At 50.7% G+C, this 27556-nt stretch overlaps 2 protein-coding genes and 1 pseudogene across 2 annotated transcripts in view; 1 reads left to right on the top strand and 2 right to left on the bottom strand.

Annotated features, from left to right (window-relative positions):
- LOC120395032 overlaps window positions 1-26483 on the bottom strand; it is a 69321-nt pseudogene extending 42838 nt beyond the window's left edge.
- Window positions 17886-26698, top strand: LOC120395017. Its single transcript, XM_039519186.1, has 4 exons — window positions 17886-17906; window positions 21838-22113; window positions 24460-24585; window positions 26156-26698. The coding sequence occupies exons 1-4, from the start codon at window positions 17886-17888 to the stop codon at window positions 26696-26698; spliced, it is 966 nt and encodes a 321-aa protein (XP_039375120.1).
- The window catches only part of LOC120395037 (integrin alpha-D-like), a 33137-nt gene continuing 32160 nt past the window's right edge, over window positions 26580-27556 (bottom strand). The window contains exon 30 of the mRNA XM_039519230.1: window positions 26580-27386. Coding sequence (XP_039375164.1) covers window positions 27264-27386 — 123 coding nt within the window. The 3' untranslated portion in view covers window positions 26580-27263. The remainder of the gene's footprint in view (window positions 27387-27556) is intronic.

Genomic DNA, 27556 nt, shown 5'->3' with positions numbered 1-27556 from the left:
ATGCAAAGCTGTACATCCAGGAACAACAAGACTATCTTTCACATTTTGTGGATGGAGTCCTGTAGCCTGGAAAGCAGTGACTCTGGAAAGCTCGTAGGAGGTGTTGTTAGGGCTGTGGGTATGTCATGGTACTAAAACAATCTGCTGCGGTGGAGCAGATGTGACTGGTGTGGTGCTCTGCTCTGTTCAGTGTTGATAACAGTTGGCTGCGTGCGTGTTCCCTCTGTGTGCTGCCCCGGCTCTGCAGATCTCTGACACAGCAAACCCTGAGCGAACCCCCAATGACCACAGACTCTGATAAGGTATGAAGGCAACCGGCCAGGTTTATTGTCAAATGAAGCACAGTAATAGTTCCCCACAGACTCTACAGGACATACTACGAATATGTGCCCCCGACAATGGATGGGCTCAGTCAGTGGCGGCACTTTCCACTGCCCCCTAGGCCGGACAGAGATAGCCACTCAGGGATGCATTCTTATACCCAGGTACAAACAGGTTACACATCACTCCTGACATATTGAGGTACCACCCCTCTAAGCATTAGGATGCTGCCTCTCCCCTGGTACAGGTTGGTTCGAACAAACAAGTCTATCCATCATATTGTCCTTCTGACCCTGTCTTTAGGATGGGTCTGCCTGTTCCTTGTTGTCTCTGTGGAATGTGTTCGTACTGGGATGCTCTGGTGCCATCCTGGCACATGTTCATCTTATTAGTGCTTATATGTGTGTATGTGCTTTTAGCAGCCTTCCTCTGGCCAACTTCTGTGAGCAGGGCCTGCCTCTGGCTCACAGCTTAACTTTGCTTTTTGTGTTAGCAAAGTCTTGAGCATTACTTTTAGTTCAGGCCTCATATCTCATACTGGGCCTCAGGGCCTCATCTTACCACACCTGATACACAAAGAATATGTCATATAAATTGCACGTATTAAGGAAAATATAGTAGCAGATGCCCTGTCCTTGAATGAGGGTTCTGAGCCAATGCCTATGGATCAGCCAGTGGCTGACCCTTTTCAGCCTTGCAAGCGCGTGCCTGGGGAGGCAAGCCGCGGGGGGCGGCCTGCCGGTCCCTATGAGGGTGGCAGTCAGGCAGCCTTCGGCGGCATGCCTGCGGGAGGTCCGCCAGTCCCACGGCGGTCCTGAGGCCCAGTATGAGGCTTCGGTGGCTAGGTGTGCAGGTTTGAAGGCACAAGGAGATAAACAAGGGTCCCGCTGTCTGTTTTTGAATGGGGAACAGGGTCGTGACTCTCAGTTTGGTTTTGCCACTTCCTCTTCTGTTGTGTGATCAGATGCCCCAGGATGGTTCCCGATAAGAACTGGGGAAATTAGAAGCCAGGTTGCCTCACTAGTTCCCCATTTTTCTGAAATGACCAACTCCCCTCCGTGTTTTTCTTTCCATTTCTGCATGTTCCGACAAAATATGTCAGACAAAAAAGAACAATCAAAGACAGTGGGGGTCTGCTGCTCAGTGGAGAAGGTGAGCTGGTAACAGAAGATAAGAAGGCAGAGTTGCTCAATGCCTACCTTGCTTCAGTCTTCTCACAAAAAATAACATGTGACCGGATGACTAGCGAAGTTACCACAGACCATAAAGGGGAAGGGATGCCAAGCTGGATAAGTAAAGAACACATCAGAGCTCTTCTGGCCAATTTCAATTAATTCAAATCAGCAGAGCCAGATGCTGTTCACTGGAGGGTACTGAAGTGATATTGCCAACTCCAACTGTTCAAAAATCATGAGGCAGGATCACCAAAAATCATGAGATAGTTTTTAAAATCATGAGATTAGGTAAAAACAGGAAATTTTGAGTTCTTTTTATTTGCCTTCTGCATTTTGAGCCCTTAGGCTGCACTGGGGGTCACATTTTGAAGCTTTCTCCACAGCCACAAGGGCTATAAATGTACTTTTTCTTTAAGCATGAAGGCTGAAATCATCACATATCTACTTGACTCCAGGAGCTGGGGCTATAAGGAAAACAATAATTATCATGAACTTCATGACAAAGTCATGAGAGTTGGCAATTCTGCTGAAGGAACTAGCTGAAGAAACCTCAGTGCCACTAGCAATAATATTTACAAATTCGTGGATGACAGGAGAGGTCCCGGAAGACTTGGGAAGGGCTAATGTGGTGCCCATCCTTAAAGAGGGGAAAAGGGAGGAGCTGGGAACCATAGGCCAGTCAGCCTAACTTCGATACCTGGGAAGATACTACAGCAATGTATAAAACGTTCAATTTGCGAATACCTGGAGGATGACGGGGTAACCACTAGCAGCCAGCATGGAGTTTCCAAGAACAAATCATGCCAAACCAGCTTGATTTCCTTCTTTGACAGGGTAGCTGGTTTGGTGGATAGGGGGAATGCGGTGAACATAATATATCTGGATTTCGATAAGGCTTTGACACAGTCCCACATTTTCATAAGTAAGCTGGAGAAATGCAGTCTCGGCAGAGCTACCATTAAATGGATACAAAATTGGTTAAACAACCACAAACAAAGAGTATCTATTAATGGAATGATGTCAGATTGGAGGGAGGTCTCAAGTGGGTTTCCACAAGGATTTTTCTGGACCCGGTGTTGTTTAACGTCTTTATTAATGACCCGGATGTAGGAATCAAAAGCTTACTGATCAAGTCTGCAGATGACACAAAGCTTGGGAGCAGGGGAGGGGGTTTGCCAATACCTTTAAGGATAGAGCTAAAATTCCTCTTCCCCTACAAGCGCTTCCCCTCCCAACCCACAGACATGGAGACTGAAAGAACTAACCCCTCTTCCGGTTCGCTCCACCCCATCCTCCCATCACAGCCATGTCCCTACTGCTGAGTTCACTCTCTTTGCACCCCCCTACCCCATGCTCCTTTTCCTTCACTGTTACTTCCCTCCTCCCTTCCTCACATTTTCTTGCTCCAGTGGAACCATCTGTTCCTGCAGGTCCCCTCATCCATCTCTGATGATTGTAACCCATGCTCCCTCCCTTTGTGATAGAAAGGACCATAGGTGGTGCATGGGTCTATGGCCAACCCCTTGCTCTGCCGCGAGGCCCTGCCCTTCCTCTGCCTCTTCCTCCAAGCTCTGCCCCTGCTTGCTCCTGTCTGCTCCCTCCCCCCACCCCATTGCTCATCCTTAAGAAACAAAAATACTGGGAAGAGATAGTATATGTGAGGGGGTTGTGCAGGGGTATTCTCTGTGTGTGGGGAGGAGGGTGGGGAGTTGTGCAGGGCGTATAGTGTGGGAAGGGATGAGTATGGGGTGAGTGCTAGACAGTCACATAGCCTGATACTCCATGATCCCTCTTCTGCGCCCCATTTATTTCCATGCAGAGGTTGGCCTGGGGAAGTGCAGCCTGGCCCCCAGATGACCAGAAATTCAGCCCCCCTCCACCTTGAGGCACAGACTGTCCGGGAGCTCCCCCTGGGGCAGGGCAGCTTTGCCCCAACTCCAGCTCATGGCTCTGGCTCAACAACACTAGGACCAAGCTGAAGGAGCCTGGCACTCAAACCCCATGTTTCAGTGAGGTGTTTTTATGTCCCTCTGCTCAGGGAACATTTCGTGGATTGGAGCCGGGCAGCTGATTCAACGTGCTAAATGCTCAAATGCTCAGTTTGTGGAGTATGTACATAAGCTATACTAAAGACAAACCCACAGTAACCGTCTCCAGTTTGTGAGGGACCCCATGGAGCCAGTCTCTAGGAAACAGATAAATGCATGGAGGTTAAGTCCATTAATGGCCTTTAGCCAGGATGGGTAAGGAATGGTGTCCCTAGCCTCTGTTTGTCCGAGGGTGGAGATGGATGGCAAGAGGGATCACTTGATTACTCCCTCTGGGGCACTTGGCATTGGCCATTGTCTGTAGACAGGATACTGGGCTGGATGAACCTTTGGTTTGACCCAGTATGGTTGTTCTTATGTTCTAACCTAAAAGAACCCAAAGTTATGGAGACAGATAAGAGTCAAGGAAGCCAGCAGAGTATCAGAAACCTGGAAAAAACTCTGACTGGAGGAGCTCAGGCGTTTGGTCACAAGCTGAGGTGGTTGAAAAGTTTTGGATTTTTTTTAAGCAGAATTTTTAAATTGTTTCTTTAAACAATCAAACACAGCAAGCAGCAAATATTTGGCCACACACTTCTGAAACCCCAAACCATGTTCAGGTTTTGGCAGACTAATTTCAGCTTTTCAATTTAAAAAAACACAACACATTTTGAAGGAAAGCAGACATTGTCCGTGATTTTTTTCTGCTTTTTAACCCCCCCTAGTTTTCGATCCAGAAAAAGTTTTAACGGAAAATATTTGTCCAACCCTTTTAATGAGCTTTAGTGCCTTTTAGCACTAGCTGATGCTGAGAACCAGTGATACCTTGTAAAGAAGTTTTCTCAAAACTGGGTTTGTGCCGAGATGCAGAAGGTTTATTTTTCCCAGGGCCGCCCGTGGGGGGGAAGCAAGTGGGGCAATTTGCACCGGGCCCCGCAGGGGTCCCCATGAGAATATAGTATTGTATAGTATTGCCATTTTTTTAATGGAGGGGGCCCCCAAAATTGCTGTTGTGTATTTGGTTGTCATGGGTTTTGTTACTATGGCAACTGAGTTAGACTATTAAGGGATAGCTCAGCCGGTTTCAACCGGCTGAGTGAGCTCTCTGTCTCTGTAAATAAAATGGAGGTTTTGGTTAGCTGTCTGCTCTCTGGCCTCAAGTGATTGCTTCCTACACCGGCTGCCCCAAGGATACAACACTGGCGACGAGGGTGGGATCCTGGTGCTGCTCCAGTAACAGAAGGAAGTAGAAGTCAAGGTAAAGACCAAACAAAGAAAAAAAGCTGCTTGTTGCACTGACTGTGAAAGTGAAACTAAAAATCATGGCTACTCTGACCAGGCCCCTGGAGCCTTTTGATGAGAATACAGAGCAGTGGCATGTGTATACTGAGCGTTTTGAGCTTTTTGGTATTGCAAATGACATTACAGAAGCGAAGAAGGTGCCAATATTCTTAACTGTTGTAGGGGCTAAAACCTACTCTCTGCTACGCAGCTTACTACACCCTGTTAAGCCTGAGACTAAATCTTACAGTGACATTGTGGAAATCCTGGGGTCTCATTTCTCCCCAAAACCACTGGTAATTGCTGAAAGATATAGGTTCCACAAAAGAGACCAAAAGGAAGATGAAACAGTTGTACAATTTGTAGCCATTTTAAAAAAGCTAGCAGAACACTGTGAATTTAAAGAGATGTTAAATGATGCCCTGCGTGACAGGTTAGTGTGTGGCCTCTGCAGTGAAGCTATACGGAGCGCCTACTGACAGAGGCTCAGCTTACATTACAGAAGGCTGTTGATATTGCTGTCTCCATGGAACTGGCTACAGGGAGGCACAATACATCGGTGCATCCCCTAGGGTGCAAAAAGTGTCACAAGAACTGACCCACAAAACGGTGCAGAGTCAAGAATGTTACCGCTGTGGTAAGCTGGGTCACCAGGCATCAGAATGCTGCTGCAAGGACCTGGTGTGTCGACACTGTCGCAACAAGGGACACATAGAGTAGGCCGGTAAACAAAAGAACAAGAGGCCTGGGGTCTGGCCGACAAACAGACGAACCTGGCCTACCCTACAGCAGACCCAGGATGATCAAGGTGACACCTCCTCACAAGAGGAAGTGCCACTGCATGTTTTGTCTTTGGCAGCGGGCTCACATGAATACTGGGTAACTCCCTTATTGGAGGGCAAACCTATACGCATGGAACTAGACACGGTGCAGCTGTCTCGCTGGTTCCGGAGACTGTGTATAAGGAAAAGCTACAGCATCTTCCGCTTAAGGCAACAAAAACTGTTCTGAAGACGTATACAGGTGAAGCTGTGCCCATGTTGGGCACTATTGATGTTAAGGTGGAGCTCAATGGACAGGCGGCTAAATTGCCACTGTTTGTGGTGAGAGGTGACTACCCAGCCTTAATGGGTAGGTCTTGGCTTGGGAAGATTCAGCTGAACTGGGCAGAAGTGCACCGGATGACTAAAGAAGAAACCAGTCTAACCCCTATACTAAGAAAACATGCTGCTGTTTTTGGAGATGATTTGGGAAGTATGAAGGGAATCACTGTGACATTGAACATTAAACCTGGCAGTCCACCAAAATATCTGAAAGCCCGAACTGTGCCATATGCCATCAGGCCAAAAGTTGAAGCAGACCTGGAGCGCCTGGTCACCAATGGAGTCCTAATACCAGTTACCCATAGCTCATGGGCCACTCCTATCGTTCCAATAGTGAAGAAAGATGGCTCTCTCCGGATTTGCGGTGATTTTAAAGTCACTGTCAACCCAGTGTTGTGTGCAGAGCAATACCCGCTTTCCCGCATCGATGACCTCTTCGCAGGCCTGGCTGGGGGACAAAAGTTCAGTAAGATTGATCTGAGTCAAGCATATTTACAGATGCACGTCGATGAAAAGTCCCAAGAGCTGTTGACTATTGTGATTCATAAGGGGCTTTATCGATACTGTCGCCTAACCTTCGGAATCACACCGGCTCCCGCCCTGTTCCAGAGGGCTATGGACCAGATCTTGTGTGGCTTGTCAGGAGTTCAGTGCTATCTGGATGATATCCCGGCCACAGTCATCACTCAAACAGGACCTGTTTCCTATACAGTCCGGACTGCAGAGAATCTTACCTGGCAGTGACATGTAGATCAGCTGTTGCCAGGTCATGCCAGTCTTCAGGACCCATCTGCAGTTGAGGGGTCTGACTTCACCCCTCCTGGTGAGACACCGAATCATGAGTCACCTGTTCCTGACTGTTCTCCTCCATTACTGCCGGCAGCTGAGATACCCCTTTGCCCAGCACGAGCTGATACCACCTCCTCACCTATTCGTGCTGCGGACCCTGAGCCCCTAGTACTTTCGGGTGCAACAACACCAGAAATTCGCCGTAATCCACCTAGAGACAGAAGGCCTCCTCATCGGCTGGATTTTTAGTTAGGGCGAACCCACGGTTATGGGGCAAAATAATCCCCAGGGTTTAGCCGGGAATGGAGGCAGTCTACCCTCCTTCTCTAGTTTAGTGTGTGTTTTATTTAGGGGATGTTCTTATTAGGGTCGGAGGAATATGTTGTGTATTTGGTTGTCATGGGTTTTGTTACTATGGCAACTGAGTTAGACTATTAAGGGATAGCTCAGCCGGTTTCAACCGGCTGAGTGAGCTCTCTGTCTCTGTAAATAAAATGGAGGTTTTGGTTAGCTGTCTGCTCTCTGGCCTCAAGTGATTGCTTCCTACACCGGCTGCCCCAAGGATACAACAATTGCTTTGCCCCAGGCCCCTTGAATCCTCTGGGCGGCCCTGAGGCAAACAGAACTGGAAAGACAATTTCAGCCAAATAGACTCAATGAATAAACTTCACTTGTACAAACAGAGCAGCTAAAAAGAACTGAACCACAGTGAACAACCAGCATTTCTCCAAGACCTAACAGCCTATATGTTCAGTGGGACAGAAAACTGACAGCAATAGCACCACCTGCTGTGTGTAAAGGGAGGGTGATGCTGAGGACGGAATGACTCCTGCTCCCAGCAGGCTGGTAGGGAGGTCCCAGAGGGGGAAGTGACTAAAATGAAGGAGTGACTTATCTGCCCCTCCAGGTCGGCTCGTATTTCGGGGGTACACTGTGTGCTGTGGACCTCGACAGAGATGGGAACACGGACCTGGTTCTCTCCTGCAGTCAGTGCTGACCCCCATGCCCTAGTGTGGCACTAGGGGGTGCTGTGCTGCGGGGAGCAGGGAAGGGTCTCTGTAGGGGGTGCTGATCCTTTCGCCTTTCCTATCTTTGTATGGGGCCTTTACGGGGGTGATGCAGATCTGCAAGAAGACACTGCAGGGGCAGACGGAGCAGGCATTCGGGCGCTTTGGGGCCAGCATGTCTGAAATCGGGGACATCAGCGGGGACGGACAGATGGACGTGGCCATTGGGGCCCCCCCGTGAGAACAACAATCGTGGGGCCTTGTACATCTTCCATGGGGAAAAGGGAGGTGTCAGTCCCCAGTACAGACAGGTGAGCCCAGCTCCTGCGGGGAGGGGTCATCATAGATCCTGAAAGAGACATCATGGGGCCCCACGGCCCCCTGGTGCCTATTAGCCTATAGCTGCCACTTTCCCATCCCTCACCCTCTGCTGCCCCCTAGTGACCATTATACAGTACAGCCGCCCTTCCCCACCCCTCACCCTCTCCTGCCCCCTAGTACCCATTATACAGCACAGCCGCCCCTTCCCCACCCCTCACCCTCTGCTGCCCTCTAGTGCCCATTATACAGTACAGCCGCCCCTTCCCCACCCCTCACCCTCCGCTGCCCCCTAGTGACCATCATACAGTATAGCCGCCCCTTCCCCACCCCTCACCCTCCGCTGCCCCCTAGTGACCATCATACAGTATAGCCGCCTTCCCCACCCCTCACCCTCCGCTGCCCCCAAGTGACCATTATACAGTACAGCCGCCCCTTCCCCATCCCTCACCCTCAGCTGCCACCAAGTGCCCAATATACAGTATTGCCGCCCCTTCCCCAACCCCCACCCACCCCTGCCCCCAGTGCCCATTATACAGCACAGCCGCCCCTTCCCCACCCCTCACCCTCTGCTGCCCCCTAGTGCCCATTATACAGCACAGCCGCCCCTTCCCCATCCCTCACCCTCCGCTGCCTCCTAGTGCCCATTATACAGTTTAGCCGCCCCTTCCCCATCCCTCACCCTCCACTGCCCCCAGTGCCCATTATACAGTACAGCCACCCCTTCCCCACCCCTTACTGCTCTCTCTGCCCCACAGCGCATCGAGGGGTCTCTGTTCCTCAGCAGGCTGCAGGACTTTTGCCAGGCCGTCAGTGGCGGGACAGACTTAACGGGAGACGGACTCCCAGACATCGCGGTGGGGGCACAAGGGCAGGTCCTGCTGCTGAGGTGAGTTACTCTGTGTCGTTGCACTGCTCCACCTGACAATCTCATGCCTTGTTTTTTGGATGGAAGTTATGTCAATGATCAAGAATTGCTATAATTTCATCACTATTGCATGTTCACACTATGATCCTTGTGTCGGCAGAGTGTGTCCACACTTTGTGCTCTACCATTGATAGTGAGAATAGTGCACTGTGTGGGTACCCAGTGTGTGACTCGCCACATTCTGCAGCTAGGAGTTGTGGGAAGGTGGAGTGGATCACAGCTCCTCATAGGTGCTCGCTCAATGTCCCATGATGCATTATTTTCTTCCCAGCATTCCATGGTCTTCCAAACACATTTAGCAGCATTTTTAACACCCCCTGTTTACTATGCACCCTCCTTCTCTGTGTGAAAGGATGGATCCCCCAATACTCTCTACTATTATGGTCACAGTTATGAACACATCGCGGCTCATCATACAGTATATCATGAGCACCCAATCTGAACAGGAATCAGAGTTGCCTGACCTGCTGTGTGCCATGGAAAGAAGCAACACCAGGTTACTTTTGGCATTCATGGAGCAGCTGAACACTTTTGGGCTCAGGAAACAAGCACTGTTCTCCTTATGCCCCTTTCTGTCCCATCTTTCCATTTCTCTCAGCACCATGTGTTCTTTTTATTCTGACTTAGAGGATTGGAGCACCTCTCTGAACATGTCCTCCTTGCTCCACCTTGGTTGCTTTCTTATTTGGCATAGGTGCTCCGCCAGTGTGTAGTGGGGTCCCTTGAATGCCACATCTGCAGATGCACAAGAAACAATGCACAGAAGCATCATTGTTAGTTCACGCACAGCATTGAATCATTACAGTAAAATACACCTCTTGTAACATACCAATCACTTTCACAATGTCCCTTGGCAAGCACACAGCTCAACGAACACCGTAAACATGGTGAGTATGGCCTAGGTGAGGGGGTGGACATTCAAAATGGGGCAAAGGGTGTTGATGCTTTCAGAGGATCAGTGAAGGCGACTGGGGACAATATTGTAAATTCTGCCACCATTTTCCACGGGGGCTGGTGGGGGGCGGGATCATTGAAGCTGATATCGCACTCCTGAGGGTAAGCAAGGGCACATCTACTGCATGCGTCCAGGTTCAGAGCAGGTCCCTATGCTGCTCAGCTGTGTGCCTCTTTGGTCCCTGCACAAGTGATTGCCGAGTGGTGCGGGAAAGTTTCCTACAATAGGGAAGGAACAAAGCAGCTCAGCCAAGGAACCTTTGGCAGAGGATTGGCGAGTACCTCCAGGTAATTTGCTAGAGATCTCTCTGGAGGATTCACATGAAATCTGGGTGTGCAACAACACCCTGTTCCGCCGCACTGCTAAGCTGCACAGGGGAATGCACGGCACACAGAAACACAGAAAGTCTTGCACATTTCTATCTCTTTTTTTTGCCCACTACCACAGTATTCAGAGCAAAGGACAGCTGTCTGCCAGGTAATCGAGCAGTATCTGCTTAAAAAGATCACTAACCAGGGGTCTCCTCTCCTGCATTGTGCTCACCGGAGACGGACTGCTGGGACTGGTTACACCCCTCCAGAGTGGAAAAGAGCTCCTGACTCACCATGGTGCCGGACGACCCTGATGTGGGATCCACAACGTCCTCCAATTTGACCTCCTCATCCACCACTTCGTCCTCAGGGTTAGGTCCACTTTCCGCTGTCTCCCGCCCCACCAAAGTGTCCAAGGGGCTCTTGGCGGTGCAGATGGGGTCATCACCGAGGATGGTGTCCAACTGCTTGTAGAGGGGGCAGCTCAGGGGGCAGCACCAGAGTGACAGTTTGTCTCCCTTGCCTTCTGGTACGCCTGCCTCAGCTCCTTTATCTTCGCTCTGCACCGCACCGTGTCCCGATGTGTAGCCCTTCTCACAGAAGCCATGAGAAATGTGCCACTAGGTCTTGAAGTTCCTATAGTTGGAGCAGAGCTAGGACGGGACAGGCTCCTCTCACAATATACTCAGCAGATCCAACAGCTTCGCAGTGGTCCAAGTGGGAGAGCGTTTGCCACGTGGATCTGCCACGGTCAGCTGGGAGGTGTGATGTGAGCTCTCCACACTAAGCTGACAGGAAATGGAACTTCGAAAATTCCTGGGCCTTTAAAAGAGGAGGGTGCATGCTTGTTTATGTGGCTGCAGAGCACCAGGGTTCGAACCGCTGGTTAGAGCGGTCAGGACTTAGGGCTGCCAACTTTCTAGTTGCATAAAACCGAATGCCTGCCCCTCCCCCGAGTTCTGCCCCCACTCACTGCATTCCCCCTCCCTCAGTGGCTCGCTCTCCCCCAACCTCACTCACTTTCACTGGGCTTGGGAAGGTGGTTGGGGTGCTGGAGGGGGTGAGGGCTCTAACTGGGGGTGCGGGCTCCAGGGTGTGGCAAGAAATGACGGGTTCCGGGTGCCGGCGGGGGCTCTGGAATGAGGCAGAGGATTGGGGTGCAGGAGGGGGTGAGGGCTCCGGGGGGGCAGGGATGAGGGGTTCAGGGTGTGGGAGGGAGCTGTGGGCTGGAGCAGGGGGTTGGAGGGCAAGGGGGGTGAGGGCTCTGGGCTGGGGTTCTGGCTCTGGGGTGGGGCTGGGGATGAGGGTTTGGGATGCAAGAGGGGGCTCTGGGTTGGGGGTCTCAGGGCAGGGGCAAGGGGTTGGGGCTCAGGATTGGGGGGTGGACTTACCTTGGGCAGCTCCTGGTTAGCGGCACATTGCGGGGGCTAAGGTGGGCTCCCCTGCCTGTCCTGGCACTGCGCTGTGCGTGCCCTGGAAACAGCCAGCAGGTCTGCGTCCTAGGTAGGGAGGCCAGGAAGCTCCACACACCATTCTCGCCCACAGGCACCTCCGCCTCAGCTCCCATTGGCTCGGGGCAGGTGCAGCGTGCAGAGCCCCGTGCCCCGCCCCCCGCCTAGGAGCTGGACCTTCTGGCACAGCCCCCCTTTCCCTTCCGGGGCCTGATATATCTCTCTGTCTCCCCTGCTCTGCCCAGAGGACACACTGACCCCCATCACCCTGCGTCTCAACTACACCCTGACGGGGGAGCCCATTGCTGCTGCTGGTGACCTCAGACCCATCCTGAGCAAGGACTCCGCGCCAGTGTCTGCAGGCTCGGTAAGGTGCCAGATCCAGGCCCCATGGTGGGTCTGCTGCAGGGATCTAAGAGGTGACCGCGGGGTTTGAAAGCAAGAGTCTGGAAAATTAAGAGGCAGCAGCAGCCTCCTAAACCCATTTACACAGCACAGTCACTAGAAGATGACGTTAATGGATGCTGAGTTTGCCTTGGTGACGGACCCATCTCCCCTCCATGGGAACATTCCAACTTCTCCTCAAAGCTCCCAAAATATTTTGGCTAAAAAGAAAAACTTTTACTAAATTTTTTTCAAAATTTACTTTGGCCAGGTCCCCCTAGAGGGGAAAGGCCCCATGCCCTGTTCCTCGTCCTTCCAAGCCAGCCAGTCCTCCAGCCATGGTGACCCTAGAAGTGTAAAACTGCTGCCGGGCAGAGAGTGAGCAGGAACGGGGGGTGTATGTGTGGGGTGGGGCTGATGATTGGTTTGCTGTGTCCCAGTGCAGAGGACTTGGAGGATCTGGGGTAACGGGAGGGTCCCTGGGTCCCTTCGTTGTCGCTCTGGCAGGTGGTGCTGCAGCCCCCTCCTCACGCACTCTGATCCTGCTCTCCTGGGTCTCCCCCCAGCTCCCGTTTCAGAAGGACTGTGGCACTGATGGCCGCTGCAATGACCAGTTAGAAATCTCCTTCAATTTCTCTGGGTAAATCACTGAATCCTCCCCCAAAACACCTACCATGATTGGACGCATCCGGCTTGATCACGCCTCAGATCTTCAACATCCAGCTGGAGGTCTTGTCAGATTTCCAGTGTTGAAGAATGCTAGGAGGGGTGTTCGAAGGGTTGCCCCCTGTTCTTGGGTGCCCCCTGATGTACTGAGGTACCACTGAGCCTGCCGGTTCCACCAGCCTGGGCTCCCTATCACTGTTTTGCTGAGCCAGGCCCTCCAGCCTCCAGCACACACCCAGGTAGGGACACACCCAGCTGCAGAAAGACACAGGCACTGAGATCAGCTCTGCATGGGACGACTGAGCTCGGGAATTGCCCAGCACTCAAGTACCCTCAGGAGTGTAAACCCAAAATCGTATTGTCTTGCACTGCACAGAAAACTGCACAGTGTAAGCTCATGAAAATCGCCCCCTCCCTCAATGGGGAGAATGATCTGCACAGCTTTTTGCCCCCCAGTTATGAATTATACAAACCGGTTTAGAGAAAACAAGCACAATGTTAATAACTACAAAGGATAGATTTTAAGTGATTATAAGGGATAGCAAACAGATGAAAGCAGATTACTGAGCAAATAAAACAAACTCGCAAACTAAGCTTAATACACGAAAGAAACTGGCTACAAGCAGTAATTTCTCAAATGTTGTTTTAAGTAGGTTGCAGAGTTTCTTGTAGACAAACTGCTCTTGTTTGCAACTTAGAACCCCAGATATTCCTTTCACAGGCCAGACACCTTCTAGCCTGGGTCCAGTCCTTTCTTCCCCAGATCAGTCTTAGATGTTTTCAGCAGCATCTTGGGCAGGGATTCAGGGAAGAACCAGCCCTGATTAACTCACTTCCCTGCCTTATATAGGATTTACATGTGGCGAGAATCCTTTGTTTCCTTGTTTGATCTCCACGCCCTATTTGTGGGAAAATACTAGCATTCTAAAATGGAGTCCAGTACCAGGAGACATGATCACATAACTTTGCAGTGTCAAAGCAGCCATAAATCCTCCAGAAGACTTCCCAGGAAGGTGGGAGATTAGCATCTTCAAAGTTCTATTGTTCTCCCTAATGACAGATTGACTAATCAGCCAGACTGATTGCATTTTAGCTGGTGAGCATTCCCCCACTGCCCTGATTGCATTTTAGCTGGTGAGCATTCCCCCACTGCCCTGAGGAAGCTCACCCCTTTCTCCCCCCTTAGCGTGAGCACCCTGGTGGTGGGGGTCACCCCTGAACTCAACACCACCGTCTCCATCCAGAACCGTGGGGAGAATTCCTACAGCACCATGGTGCAGTTCTTCTACCCGGCCACGCTGTCCTACTGTCGGGTCCTGCTGCTCCAGGTACCTCAACATACACCAGGCATGAGAGTCAGGCTGAGCAGCGGGTGCTGTGCTGCAGGGAGTCGACAGGGAGATCAGCAGGGGTGCTGAGCTGTGGGGAATGGGTGGGGTTCTCTGCAGGGAGCAGGCAGGGGGTTTAGCAGTGGACTCTGTGCTGCAAGGAGCGGGTTTGGGGGCTTGAAAGGGGGTGCTGACCTGCAGAGAGTGGGTGGGGAACTTGGCAGGGGGTAATGAGCTGCACGGAGTGGGTGGGGGGGACTCAGCAGCAGGCGCTGTGCTGCAGGGAGCAGGCAGGGAGCTCGGCAGGGGCGCTGTGCTGCAGGGGGCAGAGGAATGGCTCAGCAGGGGGTGCTGTGAGCTACGACTCTCACTGGCTGGTCCCCTGTGCTCAGTCTAACAGGAGGGCCGTGGCTGTTAAGTGCAGCTCGGCCGTAGGCTCCAAGGAGCAGACTCAGAGGAACAGCACCTGCCACATCAACCACCCCATTTTCTGGAGTGGAGCTGAGGTAGGGACGGGCCCTGGCCTGTGACCTCCCCAGGTGTGAGCTAGGGATGCCAGGCATCCAGTCGAAAAGGGACCGTGGCAGCTCCGATAAGCACTGTTCCTGGAGCAGTGTGGAGCCAGGGTAGGCAGGGAGCCTCCCTTAGCCTCGCTGGGCTGCTGACCGGGAGCTGCCTGAGGTTAGAGCCGCCCGGCCGGAGCCCACACCCCAAACCCTTTCGTGCATCCCAGCCCCCTGTCCAGATCAGAACCCGCTCCTGCATCCTACCTCCCTCCCATCCACCGTATCCCAATACCCTGCCCCAGCACTGAACCCCTCATTTCTGGCCCCACCCTAGAGCTCAAATCCCCACCTTGAGTCCTCACCCCAACCACCTGCCCCATCCCAGTGAAACTGAGTGTGTGGAGGGAGAGAGCCACTGAGGGAGGGGGGCTGGAGTGAGTGGCAGTGGGGCCTCAGAAAAGGGGCTGGGCAGGGGAGGGGCCTTGGGGCAGGGGTGGGACAAGGGTGTTTGGTTTTGTGCAATTAGAAAGCTGGTAACCCTAGTGTGAGCCCAGCTGGGAGCAGAGAGGGGCAGTTTCCTGGGGTCAGCCCAGCCTGTGACAAGGGATGTGCTGGGGAAAGCACCCGGGGAGCCCGGCGAGTCAGTGCAAACAGAGCCCTGAGGTCACTCCGGGGCTGGGGTCAGGCCCTGCTGGGGCTGCAAACCAAGGGCCAGACCTGGGGGGCTGGAAATCAGGCCTCACCGGGGCAGTCAGGGAGGGGCTGTCCCTTAATAGGATGGTTAATGGGGTGTTGCCATGGCGTGAAGTGGATTAGCGCTGTCTGTCGCCAGGGACAGGGTCATGTTAACACATTTGTCTCCCTGAGCCCATTTATTCCATCTAAGTTCATACAACAGCCCCCCTGATCCCCTGTGCCTGCCCCACCCCCGCAGTCTCTGGCAGTTCCCCAGGCCCTGACTCTCACACCCCCCCCCGCCGTGTTTTCCAGGCCATCTTCGTCACCACCTTCGACGTCTCCTCTGAGGCCGACCTGGGGACAGGCTGCAGATCACGGCCAAGGCCAGCAGGTGAGGGGGCTGGGCAGGGCCGGGGGGTGGATTAGGGTTTTGTGGGGCCCCTGGGCCAGAGCAAGTGGGGGCCCCTCCCCACCCTTTCTGCCTGCATTCCCTCCCCCCGCCCCTGCTCTCCCAGTGCTCCACACAGGGAATGGGGTAGGGCTGCAGGGACTGGCAGGAATGCTGGACTGGTGGAGCGGGTTGGGATGCAGGGGCACCTATTTTTCTGGGGTCCCCCAATTGGCTGGGGCCCCTGGGCATGGGCCTCATTGGCTAATCCACCACTGGGGGTGGGGGCAGTGGGAGGGGGCCATGCACAGAGCAGGGCCAGGCAGAGGCCTGTGGTGCAGCCTCCCTGCAGTTACCTGCCTGCGTCTCCTCACATCTCTCTCCTTTGTCCTCCCCTCCCCCCAGTGACAATGGCGGCCCCATCACTGAGCGCATGGAGCACCGGGCGGAGCTGCCGGTCAAGTACGGCATCTTCATCATCCTCACCAGGTAGGTCAGTGTGGAGACAAAGGGGGGGGGAGAGCGCCCCCTATTGGGCCCCTTCCCCGCTCCCAGCAGCACAGCGCCCCACCCACCGCCACTCTCCAGCCCCATCCATCACTCTCCCGTCTCTCTCGTTCCTTCCATCCTTTTCCTCCCTCAGCTTCGAGGAGTCGACCAAGTACGTCAACTTCTCCGCCGAGGAGACAGGGACAAGTGTGCCAGTGACACATCGGTACGAGGTGAGGCTGGCGGCACAGGGTGTGAGGGGGGAGATGATGAAAGGGGAGGCTCAGAGGAAGGAGATGTAGTGGAACTGCCTGAATGGGATCTAGTGGCTTAGAGCACAGAGGGGTGTGGGTGAGCTTGGAGCCAGGACTCCTGGGTCCTGTCCCTGCTCTGGATGGAAGTGGGGTCTGGTGTGTTAGAGCAGGGGCGGGTGATGGTGCCAGGACTCCTGGGTCCCCATCTCACAGCTCCTCTCCTCCAGATGCACACGGTGGTGGAGCGCTCTGAGGTCTATAACTACCTGCTTGTCATCATGGGCAGCGGCGTGGGGGGCCTGGTCCTGCTGGCTCTCATCACCACAGCCCTCTACAAGGTGAGTGGGGCAGGGCTTGGACCCCTCCCCCACAGCCCATGGCCCTGGGGGTGGGGTCTGTGGTTCTCCCAGCTGGGAGGGAAGAAGCAAGGGTCTTTCCTTCGGAGTTTCCCACAGCCCGTCCCTCCTGCACCTCCACCATGAGCCTGTGTCTGTCTGGCTTTCACCATCTCCCTTCTCTGTCTCCTTCCAGCTCGGTTTCTTCAAGCGCCGGTACAAGCAGATGATGGAGGACACTGTGAAGGGCGAGGGGCCTGGCCCAACTCAGAGCGCCACTGCTGGCAACCCCCCTGCTTCCGATGCCCCCGGCTTCGCCTCCCTCTGGGTTGCTCCAGATCCACCCCAGCCCCTTATGTTGCACCTCCAAGATGCATAAAAATTGGTCACTGGCCACCCTCCCACCAACAAAATGCTTCCTAGTGCCAACTAGAGCCAATTGTTACTCAAATTAGGCTTGGCCAAATTCTCTTTGTCTTTTTATAATTTTGATGGAGAACATTGAAGTTTATTTTAGGTATTTTTTAAAAGTTCCATCATTTTAAATTTTGATGTGGAAAATTATGGGTTTTAAGTATCTTTTTTCCCTGTTTTTATCAATTTAAATTATCCCAATTGTAGGAATTTGTCTGTGTGTGGAGGGGTTCGGACAATATCTGGAGGTCAGACAATGATTTAATGGCAGTAGAGGTTGAGATTAAAAAGTTAAAGCTTTATAACTATGTTGGAAGGATGGATTTTTCTCAGAAAATGTATTCGCCATGCGCACAGAAGCTGCTGGCAAAATATTTCCATTGCTAATAATCAAAATTTGCAGATGAGCGAAGTAAGAATAATGCTGATTGAGAATTTATTAGAGTTAAATTTGAGGAAATTGACTTTGTATATTTTGACATGTGATGTTAATAATTTGTGTTTGAATAGTTATAAAGTTTGACCTTTTTAAAATGAACGTCTGTTGTCATTAGGATTAAGGTTTGATCCCCACAGGAATTTTCCACAACTGAAAATTTAAATCAATAAAAATTGAAAAAAAAATGGTTAGAAATAAACATTGATACTGTCTGTGGAAGTTACTTAAAAATAGCATTCCGCCAAGCCTATTTATAACCTTTAAAACCACAAATTGTCAACATCACATGTGAAAATGTACAAAGTAATTATCCTGAAAGCTGCCCCAAGGACACCGGCATGGCCACAGTTTTCTACACAGTGAGGTGGGTCATTAATAAGCTCGCCAGGAGCGTTGTTCATTCTTTGTCTAGCTGAACATTTGGATTGTTATCGCCGGACACGTTATGCCATTGGTTTGTACCCGTGTGCGGTGAAACTGATGGTTGCTAACAATTACCACTAAAAATCTCATTGTCCCGAGCCTACATAAAACGCAGTATGAGCAGGCAACAAAAACGACCACCAAAACCCCAAGCCCCTCTCTGTGTATTTCTACGTTCTGTTAGGGAATGACAGATCCTCGGAGCTGCCTGTTCTCCTACCCCGGTGTGGAAGTAGAGAAAAGGATAAAAGGGAATTTGAACGCAGATATCTTAACTTCTAGGAATAAAGTAGGAGTCAGGCTAACACTAGCTCTAATAATGCGCGATTTCAAGGCAGGGCCTAGGCAAGTGGAAAGCGCATAGGAAAAAACTGTAAGAGATGCTGGTTTTTGACCTTGTGTTAGATAAGAATGGAATACAGACTCCAGCAGAGACTGCTGAGAAAAGTAAGATATCAGAAGGAATCTGTATAAACAAGATGCAGTTGTTGATTATTATTGTCTGTACCAAAAGGTATAAATGCTTGCCCTAATTGTTTATCTAACGGCGACCTGCCTGGGACGGGGGAAACCCTGTGCGGGTGTACTCTCCCCTTGCAAGTGTCAGGAAAATAAACTGTCTCTGACTTGTTGCAACCAACCTGAGAGTGAAGACTCTGTTTTCTTCCACAATTTTGGTGCCATGACTCGGATGGCAATGCCCGACTGAGACAGTGACAACTACTACAGATTTTTTCCCTTTGAACCCCAAGGCACCAATCAAGAGGTAAGAGACCTTTTGAAATCTCTACTGGGGTATCAGAGGAGGACTGCCCATGGGGCCGTCTGTCCCTTTGGGGTTTATGCCATCCGAACTTATTGATTTTGCAACAAGATCAGATGCAGAGTGGCTCTGAGGAATTTGTTGCCACCCTCAATTAAGGTTAGTTATTGCACTTCTGAGGAATAACTTTTGCCACCCTCAGTAAGGTTAATGCACCGGTGCTGAGGGGTTTTTGCCACCTCAAATAAGGGAAAGGTTGTATTGAGTCCGGACATAAAGAATTAAGGTTTAAGGTTATTATTAAATAAGATTAATCTAGATATGTGGAATGAATGTGTGTGCATGAATGAATGAAGGGGGGTATGAGCCGCTGACCAGGTCTAAGACTTAAGCTGACTCCAGCCACCCCAGGGCTACCCCATGTGGGAGTTCCGAAAGCAAGGGGGGGTCAGCTGAACCTTGTGACCCAGTGGAGAGGTTTCCCTTACTCATGAACTGCTGACCAGGTCTGGGACTTAAGCCACTAGTCGGTGGAACCCCGTGACCCAGTGGACCCTTTTTCCTGTGGGAGAGTAAGAATTTTCGTTTAGCTTATGAGCTGCTGACCTAGTGGATAGGGCACACCCCAGTGTGATTGGAAAATGGGGTGGGGGGATGGACAGTCTAAGAATTCTCCCACACTGTCAAAGGGAACCCCTGCATACCATATGTACGTGCATTATGGTCCTAGGACCTGCAGGTATTTAGAACACTGAAATTTTTACATGCATGATAATCCATCTAAACAATTGCCACTAGAAGGTACCTTCCCTCTAGATAAAATCATATACCTCAGAGGAACCCTTACATCACCAAAAGCCTCTAACACACAGTGGGAACAATTTGTCTATTGGTGGGAGGAAGCTACAAATACATGAGTCTCGAGTGCGCAGTCTGAAGGACTCCCAGGAAAAATAAAAAAACTTCAAGTACAGGATTTGAAAACTAAATGCAAAGCATCCGGATGCCTCCCTACTCAAACCACTTCATCAACCCCCTCGGCTCCTTTATATCCCCAATTAGTTAAGGCTGCAAGGGAGGCGGGAAGGGAATGGGTTAATCTGAAAATTCAGCTTGGCCTAGAGATAGAGAGAAAGCTGCTCTGTGTTCAAGGTCAAGAATCAACACAGTCTGTCTTGCTCTCCGTGCCAAGCACCAAAAAAACCCAGCTGGCTGTGAAAAATATAGACAGAGGCAAAACAAAGGCAACACAAATTCCAGGACTGAGATTACATTTGCAAAGGTTGGCCACCCAGTGAGACCCAACAGTCTGCCTTTGCGACCCTGGAGCCGGTGTGGTTTGAGGATGCTGAAGAAGCCACAGGCAACCGGCTTGGACTGGAATACTGAGCAAGAGAGACCCCAGGGTGAAAAAACCCAAGAGCAGAAGCAAGTTGGAGATTTTTTGCAGCGTACCTCTGGACAACCTGTGCACAGGATAACCTCCCGTCTACCTCTCTCTCAGTCTCTCCTACCCCCGGGCTGGGCCAGCTCGGGCAGCGTGTTTGTGAGTATGGAAAAAAAAAAAAAAAAAAAAGGTTGGAGGTGGCCGGTCAATGCAGGACCAGACAATAAGAGGAGTTGGGGAAAAGGGAAGAGATGTGTACCTGACAGCTAGAGAAAACTGAACAGTTAAAATGCCAATTGTCCGTGTGTTCTGTCCAGGTGGTAAGCCTCACGGGGGAGGACTCAGGTAGCCTTGTGAGTGAGAATGTTTAAGAACAGGACCAGGAGGGGTGGGGAAGACCACCCTCCTTCCTAAATTGGTAGTGGAACAAAGCCTGTGCCCATGGAACGGGACGGTGCAGCAAGGAAAAAAGGAGCGGGCCCAGACAAGCAGACAGGCAGGCAGAGAAGAAAAAGAAAATGGAAAACCGGTTGGAAGCCTTGAGGGATATGGCAGCAGGACTAAGGGAAAGCAGTAAGTATGGGCATGGGGAATTTAAACCCCTGGAACAATAATTTGAATGGTAAAATTTGAATTGATTGGGATGTCGTTTTGGGAAAATAAGCAAGTGATTTAAGGAAAAAATAAGAAGTTAACGCTGTAGTAGCTGGAGGGAATTATCAGTTGGATTTTGTAAAAAACGCTAAAAAGAACAAGACTTCTTGGTTTCTTTGCAGCCATTCTGAAGGAAAACTGGGCCCTTTTCCAAAGAAATGTCTGTAAATAAATCCAGGCAAAGAGATTATTTAATTAAAATCATTTGACTATGAACACTTTAGTTGGATTAGAAAAAACATACGGGGTGTCTATTGGAATTTAACCACCCCAAATGTATGAAAGGAATGTCAAGGAAAAGAACACTTGTAGTGTATATTGTAAAAGGGGTGAGGAAGATGCAAATATGCAATGCTACTTAATTAAAATCCTATTAGGCTCCAAGGGGCTACAATAGGTGGTGTTTTCCTTTTAGGATTACTGTGTGTTTTTGAAAATAGGAGTTAAAGGTAACGGGCAATCAGAACTGTGATAAAAGTTAATTGTGTTCCTTTTAAGTAAAAGGTTTTAACCTGTGAATGGCTCTGGATCTAAAAGCGAGCCAGAAAGCATCTGTGTGCTAATGCAAATTACCTAATTGATAAGATAGAAGCCACTGAAACCTGGCCTGCCTATGAAACAAACACAGAAAAATATGGGGGTAATTCCTCTGTTTTGCCTGCAATCAGCAAGGGTATTTGTATAAGAAAGAAATATTTTAAACAAGGACTGATCGCCCCAGAAGGGGTAGAAATATGTTTTTGTCTTTTAGAAAATTAGAGAAAGCTAATGCCAGTGGAAGAGCAATATAACATACCATACATTTACTGGCACAGTAGAAACTGTGTTCTATGTCCTTGTGGTGTGTAGTGAGTCAGTGTGGCTCCCCTCCTGCCCAGCGGAGGGAGTGCCCTTGAAGACATTGAAGTGGGCGGAGCCACCACTGCCTGTTCCCGCCCCCCGGAAGTCAAGGGGCGGGACAGGAAGTATAAAAGCTGGCCTCCAGAACTCAGTCAGGAGCTAGCCACTGCAGAGAGCAGATGTGCTGCAGGGAGCTTGAGACTGGGAAACCTCCGGGACCCAGGGCAGCTGCCCAGACTGGCCGGAGCTTCCCCGCACCCGTTACCTGGAGGAACTCCCGGAGTTTCCCTGCACCCACTACCCGGAGGAGCCCCTGGAGCTTCCCTGTGCCTTCTATCTGGAGGAGCCACCGGAGCCTCCTCGCCCCTGCTGCTACCCAGAGGAGCCGCCGGAGCACGCCTGGTGGGACTTCCCCGAGGAACTGCCGGACCTGCCTCAAAGCCCCGGCCGAGAGGAGCCCATGCTGGTGGACTGGCTGGAGACCGATGCCATGGACCAGGTAGGCCCTAAGGGGGAGACTGGGGGGAGCCGACCCCAGTCAGGCTGCAGACATACCCGAACCGATGTCAGTGTGTTTCGGTCAGGACCCCCACTGACTGAGCAGCGGTGATAGCCGCTGCTAGGGCCCCGGGCTGGGACGCAGTGGAGTGGGTGGCCCGGCCTCCCCCCTGCCACCCCACTCACGGGTGGCAGTCTCCCCCTCACCCCAACGCTCAGGCGTAAGGGCCTGGGCCTATGTACTCAACTGTTTGTCTGCTCAGCCCCTGCTAAGGGTCTGAGCCCTGACTGTTTGTTGCCCCGCCCTGATCCAGGGCCTGGGCCTAGTTACTGAACTGTTTGTTTGCTCCGCCCCTGCCTAAGGGCCCGAGCTCCCTGAACTTTGGGGTTATTGATTGTGCTTTGCTCAGCCCTGAGCCAAAAGGGTCTGAGCCTTGTGACTCTGTGTTTGGTGCCCTGCCCGAACCGCGGGCTGGGCCCCTTCAAACTGTACCGCTGCTCAGCCCTGAAGCAGAGGGCCTGAGCCCCTTTGACTCTGTATTGTTGCGCAGCCCCGAGCCAGAGGGCCCGCGCCTTGGGACCTTGTGTTTGTTGCCCAGGAACACCGGGGACCTGCCCGGACCAGATGGGGTGTAGTGAGTCGGTGTGGCTCCCCTCCGCTCCTCGGAGAGGGTCGAGCCCCGGTCACACACAATTACAGGTGTTTTGTCTTATGGCTAGAATTGTTGTATTTAGTTTTCTACAGGACAGCCTAGTTCAAAACCAAATGGAAGGGTTAGAGCTAAACGCGGATACTTTTTTTTATCCAACTTGGAATACAAAGTGGTTTGGATACTATCAGAAAATATTAAGGTTTTAATATACGTGACCGAGGCTGCACCACAAGTTGAGAAATGTTCTTGGAGTGCTGCTGGGTGCACTTGACACCCTGATCACCTTTGGTGGTCCCTGGATGGCCGCCTGGTTGTGCCTCAGGTGCTCTTGCCCTATTTGCTTGGATGCACTGGATGGCACACATGTGGAAAGGGGGGATGATTGCTGCAGTTAACGAGATTGGTATGCACCTAATTTTGATTTTCCTTTGTTGTTGGGTGTTTTCCATCTCTGTAGTCTTAGATCTGCTGTTTTTTCTTCCTGCTGGCGTTGCTATTTTGCAGGCCTGTGCATCTGGATTTCTTTCGGGCACATTCAAGCCCCCGTCTTTCTCTGGCTGTCAGACAAGTCTCTGCTATGAGCAGTGTCCTTGGGCGGGAGCCAGCGTCTTGTCTTCGGACTGAGTCTGCTAGCTGCAGTGTTGAATTCATTCATTCTCTGCTGCTTCTTTCTTCTTCTTCTCTTCCCCCCCCTCGGCCTCTCATACCTGCAAAGAAAACTTCCACTTTCCACTCACACACCTTTGACCCTCCCCAAAATGCTTTGCAATGCTTGTAACAGTGTTGGCCACATACAGTGCTGATTTGCCTTTCCTGGAGACTCACTGAGGGAGGAGGGTCAGCAACATAATATTGGAAAAGCAGTTAAAGCTAGAAAAGCAGCACATCCCTTGGGGTCCTTTTGTAAATATTCAGATTGATTTTATTCAAATGTCTAAATGATGTTACTATGAGTATGTTAGAATTAGTTGATGTTTTTCAAGCTGGGTTGACGCCTTCCCCTGCAGAAGGGCAGACACCAAGTCCGTTGTTAAAATTTTGCTTAAGGATTTCATTCCAAGGTTTGGCATACCTGTGAGTATCAACAGTGATTGTGATATTCATTTTACTGGCCAGATTGTAAATGACTGAATTGTCGAGTAAACACTGACTTAATTACAGCACATTCTTTTTGTTTAAATTAGTATGTACACGCCTACATGTGTTAGAACACCCCAAAAACCCTTATTAAGTAATAAAAACAGTCATTCTGTTAGTAAACCCACACTATCTATTGTGCACAGCATGACACATATCACACAGACATTTTGACCTTGAAAATATATTTCTTTGCAACAAACTGTTGCCACAAATATCCCTGACAAATCTCCTGGCAATTCTCAGGGGAGGGGGGAAGGGGTCATAAGCCAGGGCTTGTTTATGCAGATGGGAAAGGAAAGGAGGAGGACATAACATTTCTTTTACCTTCTTTCACACAAAGGGAATTATTCAACAGCTACATTTCTCATGCAGCTGCATTCTTATTCATTTTTTACAAGCAACGGGCAAGGGAAAATATGGCAACTTATTTATTAAACAAAGAACTACAGCCTTCTTACACCTTTGTCCCCCAATGCCATGTCAGAACATTAGCAGCTTCCCATGTCTGTTTGTTAACCCTCACGTATACCAACACTCCTCCACTCTCTTCAAAGCAGGGCCCAGGCTCTCCTCCTTCTCGCACACTGAACGGAGGGGCATTCAGGCTGGAGGCCCTGGCTCCAGCTAGCCTGATACCTTGGTCCATGGATCATGCTACGAGGAGAAAGAGTCATAAATGGGTAAGCCACCGAATTTATAAATATGGTGTCATAAATATAAAGGGAAGGGTAACAGCCGTTATGTATGCAGTAACATAATCCCTCCTGGCCAGAGGTACAGAATCCCCTTACCTGTCACAGCCCAATGGACTCATAAGTGGGAGATGGTGGTAAATCCCTCCATAGGTTTAATATGCAGCAGGTTGTAAAATCCCCAGACCCTCACTCCCTGGCTTGAGGACGCAGTTCAGGGAGTAGGGGGGTCCCCAAAACAAATTCCCTGCCTGACTAACTAAAAGATGGTGCCCTTACAAACTCCACGAATGATCCTCAGGTTCAGAGATGACTCTGGACTCCTGGGTCACTGCAGAGGGGCTGATCTCTGCAGGCCGAGATCCTCGTCAGACTGCGTCAGTCCCAGGATTTCCCCTCACCCCAAAGGGGGGTGCAGGACTCAAGGTGCAGGTTACACAACTACACTAAAATCCAAATTGTCGTCTCCTAGCCCAGCGTCCAGACACACTCCCAGCAGGCAGCAGCCCTGGATTAGCAGCCAGAGCAGAGCTGACCATGTGGTGACTGGTCTCCCCGAGGGAGCTGGGGGGCGAACTCAGCCTGGCTGGGGAAGTTTCCCAGCAAATCTCTACAAACTGGGAATCATCAGTGGAGAGGGAAAAGCCCAGCTGAGGGATCTGCTGTCAGGTCTCTAGAGGCCAGTTCCCAGGGGGGACCCTGCCTGCAGACCTGGGACTCACCAGCTCCCCACACAGCCAGTCCTGCCCTTGCCCTGGCTGGCTCCAGCCTCTCTGAAATGGCTTCTCCCCGTTCCTGAGCTCCCTGGAAGGGAGCATCTCACTCCCCATTGGTTGCCTTGGCTCCCCCTCCCTGAGCTGCCAGCAGACAGAGCCCCAGCAATCTAGGTAATTTCCATGGGGGTTACACTTTTATAACACAACAACTGTTACGTTTTAGCATTTTTACAACTCCCAACCATTTACTTCCTTCCAAACTTTAATTTTTATAAAGGCTACTTGTAACTCTTCATTCACTTTAAATGACTGACTTGTGCCTACCATTCTTTAAGGGGTACATTTTGCCTGTAATGACAGCCACCCAGTAAATCTTTGCAACACAGCTGCCCTACCCTGTGCTTCCTTTACCTTGGTATTCTTTAAAAAGGCAGTAAAACATTTGTCTCTATGGTCACCCACGGACAGTTTACTTAATTTTTTTTAATGAAATGCAGCAGACTTCTGTCATGCTTTGTCCAAACGAACTTTTCACTAAGTATCCAAAGTACCATCCATTAAAACTTCAGAAAACCAAAAGTGTGAGAGAGGGGACGGGCAGGAGGGGAGGCAGAGAGGGAGAGAAATGTGGGCCAGGGAACAAGAAGTTTGCTTTAAGGCATCTACTTGACCCCTGAGGGTCAGGTTCTTTGACTTAGGATAATTAAAATCGTCCATAGTTTTTCAGCCATTCTGACTGCCAGCACGTTGTGATGATTTCCTGTGCTCTGTTCTTCAGCAATTTGCTGCAGAGTTTCCACTTTGCTTTTAAGACTTGTAACCTCCTCCCCTAAACCTGACAGACCCTCACCCGGAGCCTGCAGCAAAACAGCCTTTTTCTTATCCTTGGAGCACTTGGACACCAGGGAAGCTTCCACCCACCCCTGGATGACTGGCCAATCCTGACAATCCCCAGAGGGAGACGCATGAGGACCCTCCATCTCCCCACCAGTTTATTAATAAACTTTTTAACCAGGGTTACAGTAAAGGGCCCGTTCAAGTTCAACTTACTCATCGAATCCATGGCGAGACGTGGTGATCAGGCACAACTCTCCCCTGGGATCCTGTTTGTGATGCCAGATGTTAGAAGAAAAAAGCAGATTGACCCAAAAGGTGGATTTGAGTACGAGCTTCTTTATTACAATACCTGTTCCCCTCGACCCAATTGTCGAGTAAGCACTGAATTAGTTACAGCACATTCTTTTTGTCTGAGTATGTACACGCCTACATCCGTTACAACACCCCAAAACCCCTTATTAAGTAATACAAACACCCATTCTGTTAGTAAACCCACCCTATCTATTGTGCACAGCATTATACATATTCAACAGACATTTTTACCTTGAAAATACATTTCTTTGCAACAACTTGTTGCCACAAATCATCCTGGTCAGCAATTCTCAGAGGAGGGAGGAAGGGGCCATAAGCCAGGGCTGGTTTATATAGCTGGAAAAGGAAGGGACGGGGAAATAACATTTCTTTTACCCAAAGGGCATTATTCAACTGCTACATTTCTCATGCAGCTGCATTCTTCTAAATTCTTATAAGCAACAGGAAAAAAAAAGGCAACTTATTTATTAAACAAAAAACGACATATGCCTTTGTCCCCTAATGCCATGTCAGCAAATTAGCAGCTTCCCATGACTGTTAGTTAACCCTAACATATCCCAACGAAGGGAACTTTAAAAAAATGCCTAAAATTAACTTCGTTTTCCATAAAAATTATAAAAATATCCAGAGAATTCTTCCAAGCCTAATTTGAGTATCGATTGGCTCTAGTTGGCACTAGGATGCATTTTGTTGGTGGGAGGGTGGCCAGTGATCAATTTTTATGCATCTTGGAGGTGACAACATAACGGGGGTGAAGCTGCCCCGATGGAGGTGAAGCTGGGGGCGTTGGTGCATGGGGGGCTATTGTTTGGGGGCATCGGAAGCAGGGGGGTTTCCAGCAGTTGTGCTCTGGGTTGAGCCAGGTCCCTCGCCCTCCACAGCGTCCTCCATCCTCTGCTTGTACTGGCGCTTGAAGAAGCCAAACTGGAAGGAGACAGAGAGGAGAGATGGTGAGAGCCAGATGGAGACAGGCTCATGGAGGAGCAGGAGGGGATGGGCTGTGGGAACCTCTGAAGGAAAAACTCTTGTTCCTCCCATACCAGCTGGGAGAGCCACTGGCCCCACCCTCAAGGTGATGAGTTGTGCAGGAGGGG

This window comes from Mauremys reevesii, unplaced genomic scaffold, assembly GCF_016161935.1.
Source record: "Mauremys reevesii isolate NIE-2019 unplaced genomic scaffold, ASM1616193v1 Contig9, whole genome shotgun sequence".
NCBI classification, from domain to species: domain Eukaryota; kingdom Metazoa; phylum Chordata; order Testudines; family Geoemydidae; genus Mauremys; species Mauremys reevesii.
The sequence above is the reverse complement of the archived record's forward strand: the minus strand, read 5'-3'. Positions and strand labels throughout refer to the sequence as shown.

Excerpts from the sequence above, each read along its gene's own strand:
- LOC120395017 (XM_039519186.1), top strand. The coding sequence starts at position 17,886 with ATGGCCACAGTTTTCTACACA. Across the intron at positions 17,907-21,837 it reads TGGCCACAGTTTTCTACACA|GGCAGCTGCCCAGACTGGCC; the intron begins GTGAGGTGGGTC and ends TCCGGGACCCAG. Across the intron at positions 24,586-26,155 it reads GGAGAAAGAGTCATAAATGG|ACCCTCACCCGGAGCCTGCA; the intron begins GTAAGCCACCGA and ends TAAACCTGACAG.